We start from the raw sequence: 19574 nt of genomic DNA, 5'->3' as shown, positions 1-19574 counted from the left end.
GTCTTTCGTCTTTTTAGGGCCACACCCGTAGCATATGGAGGTTCCCAGGCAAGGGGTCCAATTGGAGCTGAAGCTGCCGGCCTACACCATAGCCACAGCACTGCGGGATCCGAGCCACGTCTGAGACCTACATCACAGCTCACGGCAATGCCAGATCCTTAACCCGCTGAACAAGACCAGGGATCGAACCTGCATCCTCATGGATGCTAGTCAGGTTCGTTAACTGCTGAGCCACGACGGGAATGCCATGCTTTTTCAAGTGTATTGTTTCTGGAGACAGAATCAAAAGCAACAGGAATAGAGACTCTTACCCACAGGGTTGGGGCTTACAGTGAGAGGGAGTCGTGTGGGTGAGAGGGCATTCATGTGGGTGGTTCATGGCTGTGTGAGCGACTGTGAGCATTTGTCATTGTTTTTTTGTTTTTTGTTTTTTCGTTTTTTTTTTTTTTTTTTTTTTTACAATAAAATACTTTTTAAACTATTATTTTCTGCGTCACTTAGGCTGTTTGGGGTTGGGTCAGAGGAAGGTCACGAGGATCCACAGGCCCTTCCAGGCTGAGGTTCGTGGAATTTGGGGGCTGGAAGAGACCCCAGAAATCATGAAGCACCATGATTCCCAAACCTTGCCAAATGACTTAAATACAGATCCCTAGGCCCTACCCTAGACACATGAAATCGGAACCTCTGGGGGTGGGGTCCAAGACACTATTTGGAAAATATGCCTCTAATTCAATACAACCCTCCATGGTTTGTGGACAAGTCTGCCAAGCAGCAGGTGTGTGAAAGGCCCAGGACAAGGCTTCGGGACTGCTGACCCCCAGCCGGCCCCTCCTCACCACATGCACACAGGTCAAAGAGGGGACAGTTACTCTCATAGGTCTTGGGAGGCCAGCCCCCTGATGCCCAGAGTCAGCCTGTGGCCACTGCTCCACAGCTTGCCCTGAGGCCCAGCTGGACAGGAAAGTGACCTGTGGGCACAACACTGAGACTGGATGGTCCAGTCCCTGCCATTGGGCTCCCAGTGCAGATGGGCATGTCCATGGGAGGCACCGCGGCGGACTGTAACTCTGGGGGCGGAAGAGCTCGGTTTCAAACCCACATGAACGTGGCCTTGGGCAGGTATGACTGCGCTTCTCGCTGCTCCGTAAAATGAAGAGTAAATAATAGCTATGTCATCGTGTTATTCTGAGGCATAAGGTCAAAGAGCTTATAGCAGCAGCATAAATAATAAATGGTGACCATTCTGCTAGGGAATAATACCAGGTGGTGTACAGACAAGATTAACTTATCAGGACTGTGCAGAGAAGTCACAAATAGTCTAGGCCGGTTTTACCCAGATTTCTCTTGCTTTGCTTACAATATTTATGATTTTTCACACTAACAGAATAACACCTGTACCCGTATTTACATAATATTTTTCTTTTAGTGTATTTAGATTTTAAAAAATTTTATTCCTTTAGAACAGCAACATCTATAAACTAAAAAATCTGAGTTACTATTTTTTTGGGGGAACACAAGAAAATACATAAATATTCTGTTTTTCAAAATGACTGTCCAGACCCCCTAAATCATCTTAGGGAAACACATATCTAGCCCACCTTCCTTCTCCGTGTTTCTCAGCCTGAGGCCCACAGGGGAGAAGGGGTCTGTCTGAGGTCCCACAGCTAGAATGTCACAGTGGTGAGACCCACATTCAGGTCTGATGCCGGCCTGGGGATGTCCCTGCAACACCCCCTGCTTTCCTGGATGAAGCCTTTCCCCACCCAGCCCACGCTTCCCACCAGGCCCCTCCTTCCCTTCGTCCTCTCCAGTCTGCACCTGCACGGATCAGCCTCTAGAGGGCTCTCCAGGATCAAGAAGTCAAACTGCAGAAGCCTGGAAGGTTTTCAGTGAAATCCTCCCATCTCAAGCCACTGGGGTTCTGGTTCCAAACGTTCTGACTCTGACTCAGCACAACCTTGGCAAAGGAAGGCAGAGACCCAGGTTTCCTGACTTGCCCAGATAAAAACGGGGGTGGGGGTGGGGGTTGGCACACTATCACAGTCCACCATAATCACCCTCACCACCACCTCTTACTGGCACTTGCCATATGACAGGGGCTGTGCAACCACTTGGCATGTCTTATCTCATTTAATCCTCACCAAAACCCCACAATGTGAGTACCGTCATCCCTGTTTTACAGGTGGGGGAACAGAGGCACAGAAATTATGTCATGTCATGTAACGGGAGTGACTTAAAGTGAAGTCATCCAGGTCACGAGTGACAGGGCCAGGATTCAGGGCCAGGGCTGCCTGACTCTAGAACTATGCCTTACACTTGGGTTCATGAAACCAATTATAAATACAGGCCATCTGGAATTCCCATCGTGGCTCAGTGGTTAAGGAACCCAACTCGTATCCATGAGGACACAGGTTCAATCCTTAGCCTTGCTCAGTGGGTTAAGGATCCGGCATTGCCATGAGCTGTGGTGTAGGTCGCAGATGCGGCGTGGATCCCATGTTGCTATGGCTGTGGCCTAGGCTGGCGGCTACAGTTCCGATTTGACCCCTAGCCTGGGAACCACCATATGCCATGGGCATGGCCCTAAAAAGACAAAAAAAAAAAAAAATGGTATTAACTTCTACTCAGTGGGGATGTTACCAGCACCTTTCCGGCTCTGAGGACAGGCTCTGGGAGTCCTTAGAGACTCTGCCGGGTTCACTTGATGAGAGGCACATTCTCAGGGGCCAGGCTGGGAAAAGACAAGCCCTTAGAATCTCATCCTCTACAGACCTACAGGGTCCAATTAGACTGATATGAAACTCAAAATAAACAGTGATATCAACTCCTCACAGGCCAGAACACCATTCTCTACTGAAGGAGACGATGCTGCATTGAAGTAACCAATCAATTCCAGATACATGATTAGCCCCAGGGACAGGCACTGAGAGCTCGAGCCTCATCTGATCAACACTGCAAGCAACTCGTGATCTGGGGAAGTGGCCAGGGAGTCACATCTCTTCAGCATCAGCATGGAGGAGGCTGACCAGACAAGCGGCATTGTGGCACCACTGAGAAGGAAGTCATGAGTTCTGCCGAAGTGGCCAGGGAGAATTCTAGAGAGGAACAGCTATCCAAGCTGGGTCTTACAGTGGAGCTTCAGATTGGGCATAGGGAGAAGGGCCAGCTAGGCTAAGAGACAAGCCCAAAGGGAAGGCCTGAAGGTTTAAGGTCCTTGGGCATCCGTGGGTGGTTGTGATGGCAGGGGGAGGGGTAGTTGTGATGGCGGGCGGGTGGAAGGACTTGTAGCACAGGGTGGGGACAGCAGCTGAGGTCGGATGTGGAAGGAGTGAGGTGCCCAGACCAGACCGGGAGATGCACTGTGTCCACTGAGGGATGTGAGGGCAAGAGTGACAGGATCAGGTCCCAGGGAGGTGGATCCTAGGGGCAAAGACATGAGGTGTGGCGTCACACAGACCTGCTCCACTCTTTAGAAACTGTGTGACCTTGAGCAGGTCATTTAACCTTTGATGCCTCAGTGTGAAAAGTGGGGATGTTACCAGCACCTTTCCTCACTGGATCTGGACACTAAAGAAGATGACACAGGTAGAGTGCTCAGCATGATCTGCATAGTGAATACTCAGAAGATATGAGACATTTTATCACTGCTCTTAAAAAGGCAGATCTGGAGTTCCCATTGTGGCGCAGCGGAAATGCGTCCGACTAGGAACCATGAGGTTGCAGGTTTGATCCCCAGCCTCGCTCAGTGGGTTAAGGATCCGGCGTCGCCGTGAGCTGTGGTGTAGGTCGCAGACCCAGCTTGGGCGATGTTGCTGAGGCTGTGGTGTAGGCTGGCAGCTATAGGTCTGATTGGATCCCTAGCCTGGGAACCCCTCCCTATGCTGTGGGTACAGCCCTAGAAAGCAAAAAAAAAAAAAAAAAGGCGGATCTTTTGGTAGTGTCTATGACTGAACACTTACCTTTGTTCCGTAGCCAAGACAAAAGGACACTGCCCCCAGCTAGGGGTAGGAGGGGCTAAATGTACCAAGGCAGGGGTTCTTGATGGAAACAGAGGTTCTTGTGATTTCCACAGCCCCCCCGCCCCATGTCTAGAGACACTCTGGGTTGTCACAACTGGCAGAGAGCAAGTGGCATAGTAGCATCTAGTGGGTAGACCAGGGATGGGTGCTACAATGGACAAGGGAGTCCCAACACTAAAGGATAATGCAGCCCAAAATTACAGACTGAGAAACTCTGTCCTAAGGAAACGTATGTGTCCTCTAGGTGGCACCACAGCAGCTGGGAACCTTGCCTGAGGCAAAAGTACACTTATGCCAAGAACTGCAGTTATGGCATATGGTTTTGCTCATTTATAAAGAGGCATCGCTCTGGATCCTACGTTTGTCAGAGTAAATGGCAGGATAAGTAAAAAACAAAAAAACATTCCAACTATATATATATATATAAAATAATATTCCATGACCAAGTAGGATTTAGTCCAGACAAGCGAGGATGGTTCAGTATTCAAAGATGAATCAATTTAATTCATCATATTAACAGGTAAACAAAGAAAATGTTTAAAATCATATCAAGTGTTAAGAAAATAAAAATTTTAAAAATTATATCAGTTGATGCCGAAAAAACATTCGACAAAATTAAGCCATTCATGAGTTCAAGGAAAATCTTTCAGTACAGGAAGAGAGAGGAACTTCTATAAAAATCCTATAACTGGCATCATGCTTAAAGGTGAAAGACTGATGGCTTTCCCTGTAGGGTCAGGAACCAGGCTAGAATGTTCGCTGGAACCACTCTTTTTTAACAGAGTACCGAAAGTTCTAGCCATTGCAATAAGATTTTTTAAAAAGGTACACAGATTGGAAAAGAAGTACAGCTATTTCTGTTGGCAGACAACATGACTATCTACGTAGAAAATCCCAAGAATTTTAACCAAAAACTCATAGAACTACTAATGAGTGCGGAAAGGTTATAAGACACAATTAACCCTCAAAAAAACAATTTCTTTTCTATGACTACCAATGAAAATGTGGAAAACGGAAGAAAAAAACACATCATCATTACAACTGCTCCTAAGAAAATCACACACTTAGGTATAAAGCTAACAAAACATTTACCAGATCTGATAAGTGGCTAAAATAGGCAATAACAACATTACCAAGTACTGGCAAGGAGGCAAAAAAACTGGATCATTTACACGTTGCTCATGGAAATGTAAAATGGTGCAGCCATTCTGGAAAAATGGTTTAGAAGTTCCTTTTAAAACTAAAAATGGGCTTGCCATACCACCCAGCAATTGCATTACTGGACATACATCGCAAAGAAATAAAAAATTGTTTTCATGCAGAAACCTGTACATGAATATTCAAAGGCAGCTTTATATGTAATAGCCAGTCCTGGAAGCTACGAAAATTTCCTTCAATGGATAAATGGATAAATAAACTGTGCTACATCCATACCACGGAATACCATTCAGCAATGAAAAGGAACAAAACAATTCATACACACACAAACCTGAATGATCCTCAAGGACATTTTACTGAGAAGCCAACTCAAAAGGACACACAAAGCATAATTCCATGTATGGGACATTTGTGAAATAACATACGGATAGAAATGAAGAACAGATTAGTGGTAGGTAGGGGTTAGGAATGCTGGGAAGGTGCAGGGCATGCATGTGTCCATGAAGGAGTCTTGTGGTGATGGAACAGTAAAGCATCTTCACTGTGGTGGTAGAAGTCACACATGATAAAGTTGCTTAGAGCGATATACACAAACACACACACATGAAAATGCACACATACAAACAAGTGTATATATAACTGGAGAAACATGAATGAGCTCTCTGGATTGTGCCAGTGTCAATTTCCTGGTTTTGACAATGTACTATAGTTATACAAGCCGTCAACACTGGAGGAGACTGGCTGAAGGGTACCCTGGGCCTCCCAGTACATTTCTTTGCACCTTCCTGTGAATCTAAAATCACCGCAAAGTAAAAAGCTTAATTTTTTTGAAGACTGTTTTTTTTTTGGCTGCTTCCACAGCACGTGGAAGTTCCCAGGCCAGGGTTCAAATCCACACCACAGCAGTGACGCCGGAACCCTACCCTGACGAGCCACCAGGCAACTCCAAGACCAATTTTAAAAGAGGAAAGTTATTTGAACAAGTACTTCGCTCAGTAAGACAGAGAAATGGTAAATAAGCCCAGGAAAACATGCAGAGCACCACTAGTAGTTAGACAAATGCAAATTAAAATCACAATCAGGAGTTCCCGTTGTGGCACAGTGGAAACGAATCTGACTTGCATCCATGAGGATGTGGGTATGATCCCTGGCCTCCCTCAGTGGGTTAAGGATCTGGTGCTGCAGTGAGCTGTGGTGTAGGTCGCAGACGTGGCTTGGACCCCGCGTTGCTATGGCTGGGGCACAGGCCAGCAGCTGAAGCTCCGATCTGACCCCTAGCCTGGGAACTTCCATATGCCATGGGTGCGGCCCTAAAAAGCAAAATAAAATAAAATCACAATGAAATCCACTACACATCAAGATGAGTAAAACTGAAAAGACCACAAAATGAAGTACTAGTGAGGATATAGAACAAATGGAACATTTATAAATTGTTGGCAAGAATTCAAAATTGTGCAACCACTTTGGAAAGCAAGATTCCCATTTTTATAAAGTTAGTATACACTTAACCATTCAAATGCACAATTCCATTCTGAGTAATAAATACATATGTCTACAGAAAGATGTGTATTTGAATATTTATAGCAGCTTTATTCATAATACCCCCAAACTGGAAGCAACCCAGACATCCAATAACTGGTGAATGAATAAACAAATTATGGTTCAGCCGTACAATGGAATATTAGTCTGCAATAAAAAGAGGCAAACTCTTGGTACATGTCACACCACGGACGGGTATAAAAAGTATTATGCAAAGTCAAAGATGCCAGACAGAAAGGACCATACTTAATTTTCCATTTATATGCTATTTTAGAAAAGAGAAAACCAGAGACAGAAAAATCAGATCAGTTGTTTCCAAGGGACTAGAGGCACGGGGATGGGGTTGACTGCGGGGGGCACAAGGGAACTTTGGGGGTAAAAGAAACATCCACGTCTTGATTGAAATCGTTGTCACATGACTATATGCATTTGCCCAAATGGAACAAATTGTGCACTTAAAGAGGTGACTTTTATTCTATGTAAATTATACTCCATTTTTTTCCCCCCAGAAGGCTAGGGCGGACCACTGGCCAAGGGTCTAGAAAAAGGGCACCAGGTGAAGATACGCAGTCTGCAGTAGGCTGGGTCTGAGGACTCCAGTCTACTTAGACAAAACCCTAGATTCAGGGTTCAGACCCAGTCCACTGTCACTCAACTTATGCCTGTGTAAGTGCAGTGGGCTTACCGTGGTTCCCTGGAAGGAGGGATTAAAGGCCATGACATGCGGACATGAGCAGGAATAAAAACAAGAAGAGGCGAACTAAGAAGGGGTGAATGCTCTGCCCAAAGCACGTGAGCAAGACTCTAATGAATGAATGCACAACCGAAAAAACAAACAAACAAACAAAAACACCAAGACCTGCTTCTCTGCACTTTTCTTCAAATCAGCTAATATTTCACAAGATGTTTCATAAGCCCTTCATGCCAGGCACTTTATAACATTCTCTCCAACTCTTTCAATAGTCCCTAAGGGTGGCCCTCCCTCCTGAGGCTGTAACAAAGAGCTCGGCCAAGTGCTTAGGTTCTGCCACCAAGGGCTTGCGTGTGTATCCCAGCTCTGCCCCTTGCTGGCTGGGGTCCTGGAAGGGTCACTGACCCCTCTGACACCCCCGCCCCCCGCCCCAGTTCCAGGAATAACACTGGTAAGCGAAAACAGTCATAATACTGTCCCCCCTTTCCGCTCTCAGTAAAGTAACGCTTCGACGGTGCTCAGGTTCAACTGCGCTTCAACTGTGCTTGAGGGCTCTGCTCTTGGATGAGTCTAATCTAGCAGCCAACAGCATTAGTTTTCCCATCATCAGATGGCTGTAAATGCGACGGAAAGGGAAGGAGAGTCATCTCTCCCACGGTCCTGAAATCAATCTCTTGCTCAGTCACGGTTCCTCAGCGACACGGGCCTGTAGGATGGAGCGATCCATGCACGTATGTGAACAGGGACTTGGAGGCGGGAGAGGAGGACCTCAGGGACCAGCAAGTCCAACATTCACAGGGCTGCTCGGCGGCCGGAAACTCTCGGGCAGGAGCTGGGGCTGTGGTCTTGAGGCAGAATTTCTTCTTCCTTCAGTTTTTCCCTGCAGGCCCTTCAGCTAATGGGCCCTTACCCAGATTTTGGGGATAACCCCCTTTAGTTAGTTAGTTTTGTATTTTTTTTTTTTTTTTTTTTGCCACACCCATAGCATACCAAGTTCCCAGGCCAGGCGTGGAACCTGAGCCGCAGCAGTGACGATGCTGGTTCCTTAACCTCTAGGCCACCGGGGAACTCCAGCCCCCTTCATTTAAAGTCAACTGACTGTGGACGTTAACCGCATCTCCAAAACGCCTTCACAGCAGCACCTAGGTTTGTGTTTGGCCGAATAACTGAGTTATTCAATACAACTGCCCAGACATGCTGACATTTAGAACCAACCATCACGCCTATGCTGGGCAGTCACGTGATATGCACAGAAAGGGCTGAGACTTCCTACTGAAGTTTTCCAGAGAGCCAGGAGCAGACTTAGGAAGGGGAGCGGCAGGGTTGTCTAACAGAAAAAAACCACCTCTCGGGGACTCTTAATCCACAGATGGTTCTACTGTTCACACTATTCCCTCAGAGGAGCTCTGTGGCAGAAACCAGAAACATTCTGACCTAAGATCTAGTAAACGGATCTGAGTGACCAAAATAAATAAATAAACAAACAAACAAACAAATAAATAAATAAATAAATAAGGAAAACAAAGAAGCAGACTGAACCTCTCAAAAATAAAAAAAATTCATTTATTAAGGAGAAGTTTTAACACATGATTCATGTGCAGAACCCCAAACGAGAGCTTCTAAGAGCTCCTGCATGAGCCACATCTCTACATGCACCATGCAGGAAACACACATCCACGTAGGCACATGACATACATGGGACTGTCTGGTTAGCAAGACCTATCGGACAGCAATTTTTCATATTCTTCCTATTCACACATCCATGGATATGTTTTATAATAAGGTCACATAATTTTATCACTGAGTACAACAAAATCACTTCTGCAGCACCACCTTGATTCAAACAAAACACGGTTTATAACTGGCACCCTCCACCCTCGCTTCCTGCCGTGACTGATAACTTCCATCCAGCACCATTTATGTCCCCCCGGCCAGGGAAGGACCCAGTGGGACAAAGGACAGGGAAGAAATGCCACAGGCTGATGCTGTGAGAACAAAGAGCCCTGCAACCAGTGCGAGACTGTCTCAAAGTATTAACTTTGATTCCAAAGACAAACCACATTCTCTCCGTTCCCCTTAATGGTCTTGGAGATGCTATAAGGTACTTGGAAACCTGTAACTCTCAGGCAGACTTGGAGCCGACTCCTGAATCTCCAAGTCGTGCCATCTGCGCTGTGTGTCCCCACTGTGAAGAAGCAGCTTTGCATTCTGACCAGAGCAGGCACTGGGGCTGGCCTTAACATCCAGGCAGCCACGACGTCAAACAAACTGGGCCCAGACCCCCTGCGGTAAGCAGTGAAGAGCGGGAGCTGCAAGCAGACATAAAGTGAGATTCTGCACGTCCAAGAAACATGAGGTGGACATGTAGTGTTACACGGAGATGATACTCTACAATTTAGGAAGGGAGAGGTTGGAGAGATAAAAAGCAAGACAGGAGAACAGGACGGGGAACAGGCGGCCCCACTGGGTCCTGTTTGGGATCACCACTTGAAGACAACTGGTAAAACTGCCCACTTTACCTTTTGTGGGGGTAGAGAGCGAACAGTGAGCAAAAGCCAATGAATTTGGCTGGAGAAGCGAGTGAGAGAAGAGGGAGGGGGGAAGCCACAGGTTCTAGGCTAAGACATGCCACCAAGTCACACATATCTGGCCAGGGGCCGTGCAGATGAACGGCCCCCAGCAGCCAGACAGCAGCACAACATAAATACAAATAATGCCACTTGTGGAAGGTCCAACTTCTGGGCAGGGGCCAGGTCATGCTGTTTCCAGCAAGAACCCACATATACAGAGAGGTATATTGCCTACAGGGAATTGGAAGCCTGCTCCCAACAGTGGTTTCTGCAGGAGAGAACAAGGGGATCTGAGAAGCTACCTCTGGGCTGATAGAATGTGGGACTCCCCTGGGGAGACTTGAGGACATAGCTTGTGAGCACTGGGCCAGAGCTCATGGCTGGCCTTCAGTCCAGCCTTTGATCTGTTGCTGCCTGATCAGTCTCCTGCTTCATCAGGGACGGGAGCAGGGCCTGGGGAGAGGCTGGGAAGCTGGTTCCTAACGAGAAGTGGGGAGAGAGCAGGGAGGGCTTCCTGACTGAGGAGCCCCACGGCAACAGAGGCCTAAGCTTCCTGGAGCTGGCCCCTCGCAGGGGCTGCTTCCAGAAGAGGAAGGGCTTCCTCCACGACAAGCTCCCAGCCAGCCCTCTATTCAACACCTAATCGCTGTGCAACCGTACAAGGCAGGAAGGGATCTGCCTGGCCTGGATCTCCTGAATCAGCCATGCAACTGGGCTGTCAAAGCAGCGAGAGACAGGAAAGTGACTGAACAGGACCAAGGCCGGCCTAACGAGCTTCCCAAAGCCCCAAAGTGAAAGCAGTGTCTCCTACACACCCCGTTCTCTGGGCAGCGGCCCTGAAGCAGCAGACGTGAGGGCCAGAGAACCTCAGCATTGTGTGTCCAGCCCTCAGATGAAGCATCACAGTTCCATTCATACGACTTGCCTGGACAGGACTGCCTCTGGTAGCACTCTGAGAGCACAAGAGCCTCCCCCGAAGAAGCTGTGGGCAGGACACACAGCTGACCCCTTTCCCTCACTGGCCACTGGCCTGCACCTTGGCACTGAAAACAACTCTCAGGACTGCTCGGAAAAGATGGCTGGGGCCCAGGCTTGCAAACAGGAGCTGACAGTTCTTGAAGTTATACTTTGGAAACTTCTATGCCTGAGGCTTCAGACAGTAGGGCTGCTGCCACCTCCAGCTAGAACCTAGGTCATGTTAGCACCGGCAAGCGACCACCAAACAGCAGAGAGGGTGGGTGAAACAGGTCATTTTCCTAGGGGAGAGCAAGTCACCACTGATGGCATCCTTAGGTCGGTCCAGAGTCACTGTAATGAGGTGGCTCTGGAACAGAAGAGAAAGAAAAAAGCTGGGACTGCAGGGGTGGGTCACAGCCCCGAGGAGCTTTGGTGAAACACAAAAACAAAAGACCCTGATAAAGCTGTGCTGCTCTCCCCACTGTCAGGTAAGCAGGAGTCTGGTGGCACGGATGGAGGACAGCAGGAGCCTGTTACACACCCAAATGACACGCGTGCACACACACACACACACACGCACACACACTCCAGAGATGGAGAATCGGTGAGCACCCTTCTGCCATACTTCTCCCACCAAGAGGGAAGTGGAGGCCGCCCAAAGCAAGGCCGTGGGCCTTCCCCGCCTGCTCTGCAGTTTGTTCTCAAACCCAAAGGCTGACCTTGAGCTGAGTCAGCCCTGAGGCTGTCTCTTTTCTGATACCCAGGAAGGCATGGGGGTGGGAGCCTGGGGGGCAGAGACAAGGGCACGAGATTAGTGTTTAGAACACAGGACACCCATCCAAGTGGTTCCTTAAGAAGTCCAGGTCCTGGAGGCAGCTTGGGGCAGGGCACCGTTTCTGCCCCACCCTCCGGCGACCGTAAACAACCAGGCACGGCTCTAGTGTTGGACCAGCTGATGCAAACTCTGGGAACTGAATTGCACGTTCTCTGTGCACACTGGCCTCATCTCCTCATCCACCACAAGAGGCTGGCTGTCTTCCTGGCACGAGGGCAAAGGGACGCTGCCATGCCGCTTGTCTGTCAGGGGCTGAGGCTGGGAAAGAGGCCTGAACGCACGCAGAGGCCACTTCATCAACCTCCTGTAGAGAGAGAAACGCCTCGCGAATGGGCCTGCGGTCCCTCAGCCTCGTGCACCGGCAAACACGGCCTGAGTCCTCCACGTCCTCTCGGGAGGACATCCGGCTGATCAACGGGAGGCAAGGTCCGTGGCTCCCGGCCGAGGTCCGCGCTTGATGATCCTGTGAGACCTCTGGGGGCCTCAGCCGAGGGTGCCGAGGGCCCCGGGAGACGTCTCTCCTGGAGTAAGTTTCTTCTCAGCAGGAGAAGCCGGGTTTACTGAGGAAGGAACAATTCACTATCACCCCAGAGCTGGAGAGAGCGTCTAAAAACAAAGGCTACTTTTAAATAAAATATAAATATTTTCAATTCTGGCAGCACTTGATGTCTTTCAGGAGCGAAAGCAGCTAAGAAGACAGCACTGTGACCCACACGAGGAATTTGGAGGAGAGGAGGGTCACGGCGAGCCAGAGAGGGAAGGCGAAAAACTCCCGCTTTGGGGGCTGGTTTTCAACGACTGAGTGGCCTCCAGTACTAGGTGGGACTTGCCTGCTGTCTGGGGGCGAGAGAAGGGAGAGAGGCCCAGCTTTCCAAAGAGGGGTGTTCCCAATTATTTCCTCGAGGCCTGGCCCAGGAAAGGAGAAAACGTGGGGAGGGGGATGCTAACATTTTTAAGTAAAGTGAGCTGTGCACCAGGAACAATTTGGGTGAGATGGGTCAGAAGGAGAGGCAGGTGGGAAGAGGGCAGGCACGATCCGGAAAGAGAGCAGAAAGTGTCGGGTTAAACTAAGTACGAATGACAGCGACGACGCTGCTGCTAACGGCACCTCCCTCTCCCCTGCCCTCCATGCCAGCTGGCCCAGGGTACCTGAGTGCCAGGTAGAAGGGTTCCAGGACAGCGATATCGCCTTTCCCCAGAGCCTGGACCCGCCTCCGGGGCCAAGCGCTGAGGAGCAAACGGGGCAGAAGGGCCGGGGCAGGAACGGCACCCAGCCCGCTAAACAAAGGCACTGGTGGAGTTGATGAAAATGGGAGCACTGCTGGGCTGGATCAGCTCATAGAGGGTCACACCCGTCCCCACCACAAAGCCCAAGAAGCCCAGGATGCTGATCAGGGCGTCCTTGATGATGGCGAGAGGGCTCAGGCCCTCCGAGTAGTAGGTGGCGATCTCCAGGAGGGGCGGGATGATGAGGGCCAGGGTGCTGCTGCTCACGGAGCCCACCAGGGAGAGGACCAGGTCCAGGCGGGGGACGAGGATGGCCAAGACGCCTGTGGGAGAGAGGACATGCCTGTTGGTGACTGCCCAGAGCCGGGAGGGACCTCCCCACCGTCCAGCAAACTAAAAGTGTCCTCCTTATAAAATGGAGAGCTCCAGGGAAACTTAGCCATTACCCAGTCCAATCTCTCATTCCACAGATGAGAGTGCCGGTGCCCCGAGGGGTGGCACCATCTGGGTCTCCCTGCAAGTTGGCCGAACAGGGTCTGGAACCCAGATGCTCCCAGCTCCTCCTGCCACAGTCCTTGACTTCCATCTTTCTGAGGAAAAGGAACCCAATTACATTCCGGAGCAACCTGGTGCCACCAAAGGAGCGTGAGTGTGGAGCAGAAAAGGAAGTGGACCTTTTCTGAGCAACTGTTCATCTTCTTGCCGCCGAGGGGACCTCCAACACAAACCTCTCCACCTGACTGACAAGAAAGGAAGTAGGGGGAAAACCCTCCTTCTTCTGGAAGGATCTTGTACTTGCCCCATCACACAGAGCGTTTTCACAGAGGGGCAGGCGAAGCAGGTCTCCACGCAGGCCAACCTCAGGAGCAAGGTCCCCGCGAGGACTGCGTCCCCTGGGCCAGGACAAGCCGTGGCTCCCATGCGTGAAACTTAGCCCAGAGTCCGTGACAAAGGTCGAACCGGTGATGCAGATGAATGGGGGCTGCATGAGGAAATGCCAGTGGTTTCCACACCATACCAACGCCCGCACCACCGTCCGGCTGGTTGGCAGTGCTGTTTCAGACTGGGGGAGGAGGCTCACTGACCCCAACCGCACCCCACTAATTCAGCTCTCCACTGGGGGCAGAGGTCAGCGGTTCGCAGGTTTACGGAGGATCACAGGCTCTAAAGTCAGGCACCCGTGTGTGAACCCCTGGCTCTGGCCTGAGCGACAGGTGGCTCCTTTCTATTCCCCAGTTTTCTTGTTGGCAAAATGGGGACACAAGAAGCTCCCAGTCACGCAGACATCGCGGTGATCAAAAGAGGTCACACTGGCACTTAACCAAAGGCCTGGTGTACAACAGCCACCTCGTACAGTTCATATTATCATTACTGGTGTGTATTTTGCAGCTCATGGCATGTGCGTCATTAAGTCGATAGTAATCAAATGTGTTTTGGTGGATGGTCTTGCCCCCTGCCAGGCTCCCGCTGGAGGCCCTGAGCATTGAGACAGCGACCAGGGCAGGTCTATTACCTCACTGATCCCTATGAGAGACTCATGCTGGACAAGGGGCTTTCGGCTCTAATTCATTTCATAAAGCAGAAGTGAAGTCAAATGGCTCTGAGGAAGGCGTCTCGCTGGTGAGAGGCCAGAGTCTTAGTCCAGGGCAATCTGACCCTCCAGATGGATTATCTGAATCGATCACTGCTTCTTTGGCTGAGCACCAGACGAAAGAAAGAAGTGGGCTGCATTCAGAGGCCAGGTATTATGAGAAAGAGTTACTTTTAAACTGGAAGGCCACTCCCTGCAGGAAAGGGAGAGGCCTGCTGGGAATGGAGATTTAGCAGGGGAGGGGCAGAGTGACACTTAAACTCTGCAGCTGTGCTGCCTGGTAACAGTCACTAGCTATTTAAATCTAAATGCGTGCAGTTCCCCATTCACACTCGCCACACTGCCACGTGCCTAGTGGCTGCTGTCCCGGACAGCACAGACGTGGCGCACTCCCCACACGGCAGACCCTCCAGTGTCTAGCTGACAGCCCTGAGAAGCAGCCACACACTCACTGAGCTGAAGCTGCCTCCCTGGCTCCACCACACCGTCGTGGTCCCCGCCGAAAGCGGCCTGGAGAGGTTAAATGACAGAAAGTGACAGAGCTGGACGGAAGTCCAGGACCTCCAGCCCCCAAGTACAGTCGCATCACAGACCTGATGAGCAAGAAATGGTAAGTGCAGAAGGAGAGAGAAGAGGGGATCTGGCTGGTGGGCAGGAAGAGCCTGTCTTTGAAGAGTCAGATACAAGGTTAGCTTTCTCAGGGGTGCACCACGATCGTTTGACAGAGAATCGGTATAAAGTCACCTCTGACCCCTCTCTGCTTTGTAAAGGACATCAGACAAGGGTTTTGAAGGCTGGTGAAAAAAAGGGGGGGTAGAGGGAAAATGAGTCAGATCTGCCTATGCTGATGGCCTCGGGGCAATACCTTCCTTCCTTCTAGGATTCAACCATCAAGGCAATTGTCCACTAACAGCCTCACTGTTCTAAAGCCCTCAGAAAGTCAACAACAAGTGTATGCTTTTAACCTGCCCTGCATGTTTAAAACAGTCTGTTTTAGCCCATAGGTATTTCTAGGGATGGTGATAACCCTCGAACCTTCGGGGTTGAGTCTGGAGGAAAGGTGGAGGTGAAGTATTTGCAGGGTGATGACAGAATGGCGTTCTCATCATAGATACCCTAACACTCCACCAGCGTGGATCTGCTGTGTGACCCGGAATAAGACACTTGCCCTCTCTGGGGTTTACATGTCCAACTGCCTGATGTTTAATCACACAGGGGTGACCCTCGATGTTCCAATGTGGGTGAGTTCTAGGGTGGAAACAGCTGAGGCAGCAATCAGACCTGAGCCTGGGAGAGGTCAGTCCAGGAGCGTAGTTAACGGTACAGGCTCTGGAGACATAACCTAGGCTCCAATCCCAGCTCCATCGCTGACTAAACTTGACCTAGGGGTGGTCAAATGAGATCATTCGCATTAAAGAACATAACGTAGTACACACATAATAAACGCTTCGTAAATGTTACCTAAGAGATCACCAGTCCCTGCTCAGCAGCAGGCTGTGACCCGGGGGGACACTGGCTCCCAGTCTGAGCCTCGGGTCCCATAAAGTAAGGTTGCATTTGCATTAGTGTTGGTCACCCAAATCACACTCAACTTTGAAATTTTAAGGAAACGGCACGATGCAGATGGAGTCACTCAGGAACGTGTTCTGGGACACGTCCCTCTACTCACTGTCACCTGGGAAGCACCATGTGCTGCTCCAGAGTGACACAGCTGAGGGATGGGGTTCCATGCTTAGAACACATGGCTGGGCCGCAAACATACGTTCTAACCTGCCTGCTTTTGTACCATTAAAGGGAGCTGAGTTACTCCTCCTGGTCCCCAGGAGGCTCCAGCCCACTCAAGGGAACGGAGGCCTTTGTCAAAGACAACGAGCCCCTCCCAGCTCTGAGAGTCCATCCTCGCCTCTCCCACATTAGCCTGGGGGAGAGATGGCACTTCAGGATGGGAGTTAAGTGAACTCACATGTGCTCCACTCTGATAAGAATTTAGTGAAGACAGAAACAGAAGCTTGTGAGATGGGAATCTTTTCTCAGATTGGATGGAGATGTTCAATTTCATCAGGACATTTAAAAGACTATCTAAAAACTTGTTCTTATTTTTACTACAACAGACATATATATAATAAGTATGTTTAACACAGATGTCCTTAGTAGAGATATTTATTTTATTTTATTTTATTTTATTGGTTTTTAGGGCCACACCTGCAGCATACGGAGGTTGGCTAGGGGTCGAACTGGAGCTGCAGCTGCTGGCCACAGCCACGGCCACAGCAATGTAGGACTCGAGCCACGTCTGCAACCTATGCTGCAGCTTCTGGCAACACTGGATCCTTAACCCACTGAGTGGGGCCAGGGATTGAACCAGCATCCTCAGGGATACTAGTCGGGTTCGTAACCACTGAGCCACAAGGGGAACTCCCGTAGAGATATTTTTTAAAGGGCAAAACTTTTAAAGTCAGGACCACAGGGCTGCAAAGAGAGGGCCCTCTTCCTGTCCTAGCTGGGCTGGATACATAAGCGAGTCCTAAACACAGCCTGATGCTGGAGAAGGCAGGAAGAGTGAGCCCCCACTAATACACTGCAAGAAGAGCAAGAGAAAGGGACCCAAACCACAGGCGCGACAGCTAAGGTATCTGTTGGCCACAAATTAGTTTTCACTAATTCCAGAGGTGGGAACCAGGTACTCAGGAAAGAGATGGGAGCAACGCAAACCTCTTCCAGCACTAAATGTCTTTACTGTGTGAGTTAAAGAAAGGCTTCTGGAAAGAGACACCCAAGAAGGCAGAGATCTCAGGAAGCAGCCAACTGGAAATAGCCCCTGTCCACTCCCCCACAAAAAGACACCCCCTCCCCCAAGAGAGAGGGAGACAGCATACTCCCAGCTGGCAGTTCCACAGCCCTCGGCAGCAGCCTGGCCGTGGCCTGTCCAGAAAGGGGGCACTGAGGACAACTAGCCCACGTGACTAGTCAAGAGGGCTCCAGAGGATTACAAAACATCTTCTCTTCGGGTGAAGAGGCCCTGAAAATATGACCTTTTAACTGCTGAAGCAGCAGTGAGGCCAACGGCCGTGTTCAGAGAAGGAACTGATTGGGAGTCTGGAGCCTGTGGTTCAGACCAGCAACAGGAAGAGCTGACTTTGGCACAAGAGGAGAGAAAGCACTGAAGAAACAAACACCTGATGGCAGAAATCCCTCGGAGACGTACGGCTCCTGTGCCCAGAAGTGTTTACTGCTTATTGTTTCTTTTGCTGGATGCTGGTGAGGCCCACCCGTGTGACTCTGAAGTGGCTAGAGGTCTGCCTTGAAAATTGATGAGCCTTTGGGACGGACATGTACTTTCATTTCATGGGAGGCAACCTACCTGACCAACACTCAAGAAGCAGTTTAGGAAGTGTGAGCCACCAATAAAGCGGGTATCATGCGGTCATTAAAAGGTTTCTGAAGGATCTGCACCCTCATGACGTAATTTTAAACAAAACGCCAGAGTGTATACGATGGCTGCAACTATGTGCCAAAAGCACCTGTGAGGATTAACAGATGATAAAATGCAAAGAAAAAAAAATTTATTTTAAGTCGGTGGGACACTGGGAATGTCTTCTTGACGAACTCCAGACCTAGACATTCTTCAAATGTTTTTACGTTAACTTTCTCTTTTCTCGAGCAATATTTTGGCAGGAATTTAAAATCTGGCTCCAAACAGCTGTATAGAGTTATAGAATGTGAGACAAGAAAGAAACCTTAGTGATCAGACAGCCTTAGTATCTTCCACGGAGGCCTCACGAGGTTTCCTGGGGGTGGGGGTGCCCAGAGCACAGCTAATTAACACGGCTGCCCTCTCTTTCTGGAGCTGCAAGACTGAGATGCGTGAAAGGTCAAAAGGTGCTGAGAAGCCATTCTGTTTGGACCTAGAAGCATCCTTCTCTAAAGGCCTGGCTTCTTGGAATAGTTTACATTCTAAACAGGCCTCTGAACTGAGATGGCTTAATCATTACTGAATCTTCGACATGTCTGTGACATTCCCACACCTAACTGAAATAAAACATCTCGTGTGGCACCTGCGAATTGGTACAAACCACTGAAGGACAGGTTAGTGCCTCCAGGAATCCAAAAAAACTCGTCTCCCTACACCTCCAGCTTCCCCCAGTGGAGCAGCCTCTCCTTCTACATAAGCTCTGGACATAAGGTGACCTGCTCAGTCTGCAGGTCCAAGCGGATGGGCTGGAAGTATATATATACTGGCCCACATGGAATCACAACAAAATGAGCACCACTCCCTGAAGTGTGTGTTTTCTCTTCCTTTCCTCTCCAACAGTCTAAAATTCAGCACTGAAAAGCAGACACAGCTATCTTTGGAGGATGCAGAAGAGTAGTGAGAAAGCTGAATTCCAAGTGGGAAAAAACAAACAAACAAACTGAGGCTGGACCGAATTTTCCTGCTTCTCTTGAGGATGCAGGGCGAGGAAGAGGAAGGGAAAATCGGGGAAAAGGAAAATACCTGAAATAGCACAAACACAAGCTGCCATTGAAGTTTATGGAGATAATTGAAATCAATCAGTTATATCAAAGATCTAAAATCATAGCGAGTTCCCATTGTGGCACCGCAGAAATGAAGCTGACTAGGATCCGTGAGGATGTGGGTTCGATCCCTGGCCTCACTCAGTGGATTAAGGATCTGGCGTCTCCGTGAGATGGTGTAGGTCACAGACGCAGCTCGGATTTCCCCCCGTTGCTGTGGCTGTTTGTGTGGTGTAGGCTGGAAGCTATAGCTCCAATTTGACCCCTACCCTGGGAACTTCCACATGCCTTGGATGAAGCTCTAAAAATAAAAAAAAAAAAAAAAAGAAAGAAAGAAAAAAGATCTAAAATCATATACCAATGAACCTTCTGTAAAAGGATCTGAAAGTACAGAGAAACAAAAACAAATTGAATTCCCATAAATGCAATTATGTTGGTGCTACAGTACAATGCGTGTCCTCAATCTCATCAT

The 19574-nt window shown here is 49.4% G+C and overlaps 1 protein-coding gene across 4 annotated transcripts in view; it reads right to left on the bottom strand.

The window, feature by feature from the left end:
- Positions 1 to 8949: 8949 nt before the first annotated feature.
- SLC36A1 (solute carrier family 36 member 1) overlaps positions 8950 to 19574 on the bottom strand; it is a 49647-nt gene continuing 39022 nt past the window's right edge. For 3 of the 4 annotated variants that reach the window (XM_047771104.1, XM_047771230.1, XM_047771407.1), the window contains one exon: positions 8950 to 13319. In XM_047771104.1, coding sequence (XP_047627060.1) covers positions 13048 to 13319 — 272 coding nt within the window. In that variant the 3' untranslated portion in view covers positions 8950 to 13047. The remainder of the gene's footprint in view (positions 13320 to 19574) is intronic. The other variant, XR_007133869.1, reaches the window with a different exon arrangement.

The sequence above is a fragment of the Phacochoerus africanus genome, chromosome 1 (genome assembly GCF_016906955.1).
Source record: "Phacochoerus africanus isolate WHEZ1 chromosome 1, ROS_Pafr_v1, whole genome shotgun sequence".
Lineage (NCBI taxonomy): Eukaryota > Metazoa > Chordata > Mammalia > Artiodactyla > Suidae > Phacochoerus > Phacochoerus africanus.
The sequence above is the reverse complement of the archived record's forward strand: the minus strand, read 5'-3'. Positions and strand labels throughout refer to the sequence as shown.